Source organism: Trachemys scripta, chromosome 10 (assembly GCF_013100865.1).
Source record: "Trachemys scripta elegans isolate TJP31775 chromosome 10, CAS_Tse_1.0, whole genome shotgun sequence".
NCBI lineage: Eukaryota > Metazoa > Chordata > Testudines > Emydidae > Trachemys > Trachemys scripta.
The window spans coordinates 8,115,746-8,126,644 of record NC_048307.1 but is presented as its reverse complement, the minus strand read 5'-3'; the positions used below and the strand labels follow the sequence as shown (position 1 = coordinate 8,126,644).

The window sequence follows — 10,899 nt, the reverse complement described above, 5'->3', positions numbered from 1 at the left end:
GGGATGTGGAGGGGAGAAGGGGACAGTGATGGGGAGGCTGCTGGAGTGAGGGGGTGCAGGTCATTGGAGGGGAAGGGGCAGAGAAAAGAGGAGAGCGGGCTAGTGAGGGGGGGCAGGTCCTGGGGAGGGGGAGGAGAAAAGGGGAGAATGGGCCAGTGAGGGGGAGGCCGGTGGAGTGAGGGGGGTGCAGGTCAGGGGGGAAGGGGAGACCAGTGGGGGGGGTGGGAAGGGGGAGGGGAGAAGGGGATAGTGATGGGGAGGCTGGTGGAGTGAGGGGGGGGAGGGGGGGGGGGGGGGGGGGGAGGAGAGGGGAAGAACAGGCCAGTGGGGGAAAATGGAGAGGCCTGTTGTGGGGGAGAGGGAGGAAAGGGGAGAACAGGGCCAGTGATGGGAGGAATCAAAGCCACCATCTACCAGAGTGAGCTAAGGACAGAGCTGCGAGAGTCCCAAGGCTGCGGGTAAATCCAGGGCAGAGTCCAGCTGCAGCGAGGAAAGCACAGTCTGCAGCTGGCTCCAGCAGGAGTGCCTTGGCTGGGGGCGAGTTTCCACGGGAGTGAGGAGGAGGGAAGGAGAGGCAGCGTCAGGGGGAAGGTCAGTGCAAATCTGCACGTTACCAAACGCGCTTTAACCCTTAGGCCAAACGATGACTCGTAGTTGTGCTCAGTGGTAGGAGCATTCTGGAGACCGGGACGCGCCTTAAAAATCTGTGTTGAAAAGTGGTGGAGGCAACAGAAGACCTTCAGAGTGACCTCCCTTTGGAGAGTGCTTAATGCTGGTTGAGTGGCTTGTGTCCTTAGGATTTTGCTGTTTTGCTCCCTGGATTTGGGGGCTGCAGAGTAATTTTAGGGGGAGGGAAGGGCCTGGCTGCTGCTGTTGGCTTTTTGTAATGTCTGCACTCCCAAAGAGCTTTCTAAAATGCATGTTTGGTCACCAGCTGTGTTTCTGCCTCTGTCAGGATGGATGAGCAACTGGGACATGGTGGAACTCCCTGCAGAGTAGCTGTAGAAGTTTTGGAAGCCTAACTTTAAAGACAGGAAAGAGAGAAATCTTGTTGCACTACCTTAAAATTTATATGCATAATTCTTTTCTTTACTTAAAACTTCTGGCTCAATTCTGTTGTCCCTTCCGTTGGCATCTCCTTCCTTCTTCCCACCCTGGTGCTAGCTAGTGTAACCAACAGCCTTTGAAAGCAACTGTCTTTTTATGGAGTAGCAAAATTGTCCTTTGTTCTACCACCCAATTTAAAGACTCTGACAGCCCTAAGTGGGGGGTGGTGTTGATGATGTTGTGCTTTACAAACACAAACAAGTTACTTGCCTCACTGACCTGTTCTGAGGTTTAAATATGATCCTAACTTTTACAAACGAGCGGGAGGGGGATTGGGCATGAAAATAGGCACAGAGATGACATAGCAAGACAGTCTGTGACTAGAGTACCTCTAACCACTACTACACACTCCCTCCCAACACAAACCTGGCAAAGGGCTGGTTTTGTTATGTGTCAGACAATTCTCCTTCCAAATAACTTTGTATGCTAAGATCATCATCATTTGGCTAAGAAAATTTACACTAAAAGCAGGTGATCTCCCATTTTTGCAATTGGAGATCTCCACTCCACTCTTGGCTGGTGTCTTTTCCCAAGTCACACCTACCTATCTTGTGTGGTGTTGGGAACACAGCTTGTGTGCAGGGCAATGGTGATGGCTCAGTTATCATCAAATGACGACGTGTATATGTTATATATAGCAAATACAGTTTTCTTATGTTCATGAATATGATTCTTGTTCAAAGACAGATTCTTACTGACTGAGCACACTGATGCAGCTTTCTCATCAAAGAGCCGTTTTAAGGAATTTCTCTAGCTCAGTTTGTAGCTGTCAGCCAGCTAGTCTAAAAGGAGTGTATGTTGAGGAGAAATGTCATGGGAATAGCTAGTGAATAAAATACTGTCCAGTGTTAGGAAAGTTAGTCAAATGTAACAAAACCACTGGCAGCTGTAACTACAGAGACCATATCCCTCCATAAAAGATCTGATTGATACCTGGAAGGTCTCTTTGGTCACTACCAGATGATACTTTATTCGTGGGGCATATGGCTAAGGATCTAACAGTATATTAGCTGTCGATTCTGGGCTGGTTTTATGATGGTGGTTAAAGGTTAAACAAAATACTGAAAAACAAACTAAAGAGAACCCACTAAATATTGCTTTCCCTCCCTCATTCCAAAGGGACTCTTTATGCAGAGTATCTAAAGGGAATTGCTAATCCGTAGCCCAAAGCAATTTATAATGGAGAACAGCTACCGCGTGCACTTGGAGTTCTTGTCTAAAATTCTGCACAATGACCACTAGAGCACAAAAGAGAATGCCACTTGTTCCCTGGGGAAACAGTCTAACAAACTTGAACAGCTCAGAAAGAGCAATGCAATAAGGCAGCTTTGATTTCATCCCAACTACGTTTACTGGCTTCTGGGCTGTCTTAAAGGTCTTTCCTTTCACTACCTGTACCGCTTGGATTTCCAGTAATCCGCGGGCTTGGAGCAGTGATTGATCTGCTTCCATTAGTCTAGCTAATTCTTTTGTTAAACTAAAAGTGGCGCTTCTCCTGCTCATTGTGGTCTCCTTAATGGTATTGCAGTGTTTTCGGTGGTGGGTGCTGTCTTCTATCACTGGTGCAGCTCTTGGGGTCTCGTGCTCATTTTCCCTGATCTGTTCTCCCCTCTCTCCCCCCAATCCTCTTTCCAAAGAGAACTGTATAGAATTCCTTATTTGGCTATAATCTTACTGCATTTAAGTTGCATCCCTTGAATGGAAATTTGCTTTGCCTCTGTGCTGTTGCTTCTTGTCCTCTTTGTTCTGCCCATATTGATTATTGTTCTCCGAAGGTTGTGGTCGAACACATTGTCTCGGTGCTGAGATGCTGATAGTAATGGGTCAAGAATGCTAGAATGTGGGACAGTGCTGTGGGGAAAGCTTGTCGCCAGACCTCAATTCTCATGTGGAGAGTACCCCTGTCATTGCAGTCCTGGACCTTTCCTGAGCTGAAATGGACAAGCTTGTCAAATTGTATGATGGTTTTGTGATGTGGAATTTTTCCACTGGGGATTAAGGTGAGACCACAACTCATTTTTCATGTTGAAAGTAACAAGAGTTGAACCCAGATCTAGAAATAAAAGGTTAGTGCATTAATGTTCTTGAGTCTGGCCTGTCCACACAGTACTGACTTATTCAGGTTTGGTTGGGACTCTAACGATGTCAGACACTGTATGCTTTTGGCCATCTGTGATGTGGCTCTATTCGAATTCATTCACACACCAGCCTTCAGTCCTTAGTTGCACTGGTGTACTCATTTCTTTTGTGCATGTTGCATGTGACGCAAGTTTTGCAAATCACAAGCATTATCACACGAGAGGAAGCCTATCTTTTTCAGTCACCACTCAACCAGGTCTCTTTGCATTTGCAGTTCTCATGAATTTCTGCCTAGTACTGTTTACCTACAGTCAAGAAACCTCTCTTTGAATGGTGGAACCACAGGTATTCTGTTGTCCATGAGCAATTGTATCACCTTTCAAAAAGCTAACCTGGGACTTACACGTCGTATATAAAAGGGGTTCAGAAACTTGAACAATACATGCAACAAAGGAATCGTGAACTGTGCACGATTTGGGGATACTTTTGATCAGGAGTGGAGATGCTTTCTGGACACCCACCAGTCAGAACTTAAAACTACTAGCCGGAAGTATATATGCTAGACGGGACAGGGAGCGGGCCTCCACCAGTGAGGTCCAGGGCACCCCATTGATGAGAAGGCTTACCTCCTTTCCATTCCCTGCTGGTGGCTGGAGAAGGATGCTGGGAAAATCCTTCCAGGACATTGTCCTGGAGCCCGTTTTCAGCAGAGCTGGGGGCAAGAGAGAAGATGTGTGAGGCTCCTCCTGCTATATACCTGTGCTATGTCCTGCCGAGTTTGGGTTCTGTGGATTAAAGGTATGTGTGGTGAAAAAGAAACAGACCATGTGTTTGTGACTAGGATACCACGAAAACAGGCTAGGCAGCACTGCTCATGGGGTAGCTTGAGAAGCATCCTGTGACATTTAGGTGGCCACTAGAGGCTTTTTAACTTTTTAGGAGAGACGGAGGGGGCAGATTTTGGAACCCTAACTGGGAAATTTCATGAGTGTCTAGCATATAGCTAGCTGCAATGTCTTCTTAGTGCACTAGGTGATGTTTTTAGTAGGGGAATACATTTCAAATTTAATTTTAAACTCACCATGTGGTTAACATGGGCATTTCTGCCCCTCTTGCTGGTGGTTGCTGTATCAGCTGCTGAGGATCATTGTTTGTTTGTAATCCTGCAGGTACAGAAATCAGTGTAAATTATTTTATAACACTAGCTACAAAAGCCATTTAATCTACTGCGCCATCAGAACAGAGCATTCCTCTGTCTTTTTTTACACAGACACTGAAAAGCCAGGCATCAAGAATGAGACACTTAAAAAAACAAAAAAATCATCACAGGAAATGGGATTCATCAAGCAGTGATATGCAAATAGTATTCAAGATACAAGTTACACAACTACAACAGAATGGATATAAAACTTTCCTGTGGCAAAGCCCTTCCTTCTTGGAAGAAGGGCTCTAGAAAATCATTTAACATTTCCTAGTTTAACAGCTGCTTTTAAGCATAACTAGCACATCCAGCCTTTGGCTGTTTGGCATTACTACATGGATCTCCTCTGCCATTGGTTACTTATCGCACTTTCAAGTAAAATCGAGAATAACTGAGTTATCGATACTCCCACCTAGGTCCATATAAGCACAGAACCGACAATGCTTAAACCCTGGCTGCGTTTTTTCCAGGGGTGGTGGTGAGTCCACAGGCTCCAGTGTGTGCTGTTTTGTTCAAATGAAAGGCCCTATGTCATGGAAAATCAGTTTTGTTAGTCTTTGTACTTGAGGTCTCTGAGGCAAGAACCCCATTCTTGTTCTGCATGTCAACAAGTTCTGGTAAGTCTTGTAGACAGAGTTCTACAGAGTTCTCTCCTATGCGGGGACACTACACACTCTTCGGATTTTTCTTCTTTTGTGTATGATTGTTTTCCCCAGGCTTTCCACCTGTTGCAGCCAGCCTCGCATGTGGGAATGACGCACACTGAATTTAACTTCCCACATGCCTGAACTTTAGTGTAATATTTATCTTGCATTTACCCCATATGTAATTTCTGCTCACTTCACTGTCTCCTCGCACCCACTATTGTTTGAGTAGCTCGCCTCCTTCTCCCCCATCCTTTTTGTTGGGATTATCTAGTCAATTGCCAAGACAAGCAATTGCATCTTGAGCAGTGTCTGATGGAAGAATAAGTTGCTCTAACAGGGATTATTTGGTCAAGGGATCAGCAGCTGCTGTGCTTGGAGCCACAAGAGCATACTGCCCAGGGCCAGGTGCTTTCGGGAGTGCACATCCCATTCTGTTTTGCTTCGTGTCTTTTATATGGAACAGTTTTATCTCGCTTATTTTTGCTCCTATGCCTCGTGTTTTGACTTCACACCTATAAAAGCCTAGAGCCCAAGAATGGATAAAGCTTCTGAAGAGAGAGGAGGGCTTGAATAAACTTATTTTCTGATAGTAATTTCAGTCCAAGGTTAATGTTTAATGTGTTCCTGTCCTATTTTCCTTGACTGGAAGGCTATTGACCAAATGGGTCTATGAGAGTATATAAACTGTGGGGAAAGGAAGGCAGGGAATGGGAGGGATATTCAAAGATCCTTCAAGGACCAGAAGGATTCTGGAGGTAAGAAATCACTTGAAGCCTGAGAGTGGTTGGGGTCTGAGCTGGGTTGGTGTGTTTCAATCAGAATGGGCCCATTCCTCTTAAATTGCCAGACCTAATTTGAGCAACCCACAAAATTATAGGAAGTTTAACAGTGGGTAGGGTTCTTCTCTCAACCTAAACGTTTCCTGTAACTTCACTTGGTTAACATGGCATTTCTGATGTAAGAAACTTGAGTCTTGTTTTTAGCTAGGAAGCTGAACCATTGCTGAAAATGGCTTTAGCATCAGTTCCCCTTGAAACTGGATTAAAGTCATTAAGTATTAGCACCAATTGGGTGAAACTACTTGCTGTTTCACAAAGCCTAGGTCTCAAGTGTGCCTTCCAGGGTTAGCAATTTCCCAGAAAAAAATGAGTTTAGGACAGGGTGCTGGTAAATACAGGCATACATATGGTTTAAACCGGGGAAAATAATTACATCCATGTCTGGTTAGTTCAGCAAACATAGAACGAATCCTTGTCAAACTTTCAGTACCTCCGTTCAGAACTGAGGAATGGGCTCCGTCTATCCACTACATTAAAGGAGGTCTTCTGCTAGAGAATACTGCATGGCCAGATGGACCTAGTAGTTTGCAAGTCCGTGTGCCTCTGACTGCTTAACGCTTCAAGCCTACAACTGCATTACTGTCGTTTCCTATAACCAAATGGTTTTGACTTTTGTTTATAGAGTATTGAAAACAGAAATGAGCCATGACATGCATAACTGGCTTGAGAACATACCAAACCAAAATGCATAGGCATTCCAATGTTCAGTATTCTAATTAAATATATTAGTATTACACCCACTGCAGTTTTACTTTATTTGTACAAACCTAAACTAATCGATTAATCTACTCCCTTGTGTAACCACAATTTGACTATGTAACTAAAACTAAGTGTAATGTGGTGTGCTTTAACTAAACAGTTTTCAAAATAGAAAACGCCTTAAACTGGGACTAACTTGTTTTTTCTGGGGCAATAAAAACCATTATTTTTACCACGTAAAAACTACCTCTGGTAAATAAATACCCCTTGCCATCCCTGATGCATTCTGAAATGGATCTGAAAATTCTACTGTCCTACACTAGCATTTAAGACCTCTTAAGTACTTACTCGAGGGGGAAACCATTGGTGAAAAGATTTAACTTCGCCCTGTATGCCATGAGTACATTTGACTCTTTGTGCAGTGAAACTAGGTTGCTTGAGTTCTTTTCCTGGTGCTGTCATGCTAACCCAATTCTGTTTGGTGTTTAAACCTTAGAAACGTCTCTCTGAAATTTAAAACAAATACATATTGCAATGTGTTTTATAACAAATATTGTACTTTTACTAGACATGATCCCTTTAAATTAGCAAAAATGCTTTCCTTTAAAAGCTTGCAGCTCCAAGGTTGAGCAGTGGACAAACTGAAGGGGTTAATCTGCTAGAGAACGTACTTTTTTTTGGAAAAGAAATCTTAAGCTTCACAGTGAAATGTTTTGTTTCCGTCACCAAATAAATAGAATCTCATAGGAGATGTGCAAACCAGTCCTTGTCCTAGGCAGCATTGGCAGAATCTCCTATTCTAAATGCAGACGCGTTCAAGACAAACGTAATGTAACCAGAGAATGCCCAATGTCTGGCTTACAAGGAAAACCTTGCTTGCCAACCAAACTCTTACAGAAACAGCTCATTTGGTCCTAAAGAAGGAGGCTGATAAGTCTTAGCTCCTGCTGCTTGGTATTGTTGTCACCATTCACTGTAAACAAGCTACTTCAGGCAACAGCCTGTAATTTAACAATATTCTTGATTGCAGGTGGCTGCTGCACAATACCCTTCACAGTGAGACTAAAACTGAATTTCAAGAGTAATGTCTGGTATTACAGCAGCTTGCAAACATGTATCCTCTCTTCCTTTGCCATTTCCAGGGCGAACACACTAGTATCTGTATACTAATGGAGCAAGAAAGAAATGTTAGTTTCAGTCTCCATTGCAGAGTTCTCCCTTGCCAGATCACTAATACCAAGTGAGCCCAAGTGCTATCAGGAACGATGTCTGCTGCGAGTTAGGGCAAAGTTGTGTACTGGTTGCTCTTGCTGTGCTAAAGGAATTTGTCAAATAACTATGTCCTTGGGAGCCCATGTGCTCGGGACACTGGGGATCTAAGAGAACATGTTAAAATCAGTTTCTTTTAATGAGGTAAAACCCACCCAGTGTAACAGACAACGCCATTTGCTTTGCTCTGCTTTCTCAGTGAGGGCGCAGAGCAGATGTGAGGCTACTGCACAGATAAGCGAACATATCTGTGGACTTCGGAGTAACAAGATAAAGGATAAGATGCTGCCGTGGGCAGGTAGCTGGAAACTAGTCCAGGCTACCTCCAGCTGTTTTACTAAGGGCTAGAGATCTTGCATGATACGTGCAGTATGTGTGTACAGAACTTACCTAGTACAGTCTGGTGACAGGAGTAGGGAGATTGCTCCAGGGTTATGTTGTTTCTTAGCATTTAACCAATATTGCAGTAAAACCCACCTCTTTCCCCTGTTGCCTTCCAATGTGGCGAGAGGAAGGAACCAAATGTGCTAACAAATTGTGATTGATTGCTCTGCTGTCACCTCTCCCTTTAGCTACACATTTGTGTCATTCCTTATCACCACAGGCTGGATCCCACAAATTAGCCAGTTTTATAGCAAGCTGGAGTATAGGTTGTTGGTTCTAGAACTAACATGGTTGAGGTGTGGATCTGGAAATGTGGGGATTAGCATGGGTTGTTCTGATCTGTGCCAGGAACGAGGGTGGCCAAAACACGTCTCATTGAAAATTTGCAACACCTTCGTTGAGGGGACAACTTGTATTCGTATCCATAGTTGTTGGGTTTTTTGTTCTGTTGGTGGCTCATTCCATCATCTGACACAGTCTCCTCTTTGTGACATTGACACCAGTGCTTAATTTTTCCCAGGGCTGATCCCCGAGACCTCTTGTCTTGGCAGTTCAGAGCCCCGGCACTTCCAGGCTTGCTGCAACAGATATGAATATAAAAAAAATTGCTTGAGCCCCAGCACCTCTTTCATTACAGATTAAATGCTGATTGACACCATCTCCACAGCAGCTGACTGTGACGTCACTGATGGCAGAAATCAAGTGGAGAATATGTTTCAGGAGGATTCAACCAATTGCAAGATCTTGTTTTCTTGAAAAGTTCCTAATTCCCCAACGTGAGGAAAGTAAAATTCATGTATGTAAAATACATAGTTAAGCCTAAATCAAAGAGCTTTTCCGAGTTTCTCTTGAACAATCCGCTGCTCTCAAATGAGTTTTGATCAGAAAAAGTACTACTTTGTTGAGGGAAAAGCAGCGATCAAGTGACCGTAAGGTGCTGACCTGGGTTCAGTTGTCAATCTCCCATACTCCAAGCTAACTGGGTTAATGTAGAGGAAGGGTTGTCTCTGTGCTCTGTAGCTTAATTCTGTGTTTCCTGTTAACAGGATCATCTTGTCCTCCACGGAGTGTTACATTGTGCATGAAATCTACAATGGGGAGAATGCTCAGGACCAGTTTGAGTACGAGCTGGAGCAGGCCCTGGAAGCACAGTACAAATATATAGTGATAGAACCCACTCGCATCGGTGACGAGACCGCTCGCTGGATCACAGTTGGGAACTGCCTGCACAAGACCGCCGTCCTAGCAGGCACCGCTTGTCTCTTCACCCCTCTGGCACTTCCAGTAGATTATTCCCATTACATCTCCCTGCCTGCTGGCGTGCTGAGCATGGCCTGCTGCACCCTCTACGGTATCTCCTGGCAGTTTGACCCTTGCTGCAAGTACCAAGTGGAGTATGATGCCTATAAACTTTCCCGCCTGCCCCTGCATACGCTCACTTCCTCCACTCCTGTGGTGCTGGTGAGAAAGGATGACCTGCACAGAAAGAGACTGCATAACACGATAGCACTCGCTGCCCTGGTGTACTGTGTAAAGAAGATCTATGAACTCTATGTTGTATGACTTCAGTAGGGAAAAGAGAAACCCACAAAGACAAGTGTATTAAGACTCCCACAGTAACATTTTTTTCCTCTGAGAAGCAGTGGAGACTGGGAAGGCGTTTGGTTTAATAGAGTTGTTATTTTTAAAATAACACATCACTAATGCACCAAGGTTTTTCAGTTCTTCATTACTCTTAAGAAGTGGATCTGCAGTGACTTGAGAGCTGTACGCTAGGCTGTGGGAGCCAAATCCAGCAGTGGAACGTTGATGGAAGAAAACTATATAAAGGGGGTGTGAAAGGTTTTTTTGGTTGTTTTTTTGGGAAACTTTTAAGTATATTGTTTAATTGTATACACAGAACCAGCCCAAAGTTATCATTGCCCATTAAAAGATGAGAATTTCAAATGCTTTTGCGCTTTTTACTACTAAAATGGCTCCATTTTGGAGTTTGGTTCAAGTGGGGAGGGGACCTAACATTTTGCCATGGTAATTCACACTACTTATATACACAGCAGCAGTGCCCATGTGACCTTGCAATCTGATGAAGGGATGGCTTTGATGAGCAATGAGGTTTGTGACCTTCTGTGCATCACCAGTTGCTTCTTGGTGAAGGGGGCCAGTTGTGACGGTATTTATGATGATCTATCTCGAGCACTGATGCTCTGTTCTTAGACTGCAGTGCTGTTCTGCCGCTTTCCCCCTGAGCTCAGTGGGAACTGGTCTAAATTTCCTGTTGGTGCCAAGCACTTCTTGCTCAACTTACATACAGATTCTTCTCCAGTGTGGACATATCTCCATTGGGTGTAAGATTAAGTTCTCTTGGTGTGGTAGGTAAGCCTTAAACTGCATTGGAGTTAAGGACTCCAGAGGGGAGCAGCTGACGACTTCACCCTTGTCATATTTTGTTACTGTCGCGCACATTTGTGCAACCACTATGTGAAATTAAAATAGTATTAGCAACATGCGCCCTGATCATTTACTTCCTTTGGCATTGGTGGTAACGTCTAGAGGAACTTGCCGTCAGTGCAAGAGGCCATCTACTGAATTGTGTAATTGCTAAGTAATTATGCCCTATTCTGGAATTTAAAAGAATTCAATCTAGTGCATAAATTCCTGTTTCCTAGCTGGAAAC

At 44.2% G+C, this 10,899-nt stretch overlaps 1 protein-coding gene and 1 long non-coding RNA gene across 7 annotated transcripts in view; one reads left to right on the top strand and one right to left on the bottom strand.

Moving 5' to 3' along the window:
• The window catches only part of TMEM11 (transmembrane protein 11), a 10,637-nt gene extending 465 nt beyond the window's left edge, over positions 1-10,172 (top strand). Inside the window, exons 2-5 of one of the 6 annotated variants that reach the window (XM_034783222.1) lie at positions 3,021-3,107; positions 4,858-5,004; positions 8,863-9,021; positions 9,272-10,172. In XM_034783222.1, coding sequence (XP_034639113.1) covers positions 9,020-9,021; positions 9,272-9,788 — 519 coding nt within the window. In that variant the 5' untranslated portion in view covers positions 3,021-3,107; positions 4,858-5,004; positions 8,863-9,019 and the 3' untranslated portion in view covers positions 9,789-10,172. The other 5 variants (XM_034783220.1, XM_034783221.1, XM_034783223.1 and 2 more) reach the window with 5 other exon arrangements.
• Positions 294-7,136, bottom strand: LOC117883664. The gene is made up of 4 exons (XR_004647363.1): positions 6,921-7,136; positions 4,268-4,349; positions 3,813-3,898; positions 294-3,160 (listed from the first exon to the last, which is right to left on the bottom strand). It is a non-coding gene; the product is annotated as an uncharacterized LOC117883664 (long non-coding RNA).
• Positions 10,173-10,899: the final 727 nt, after the last annotated feature.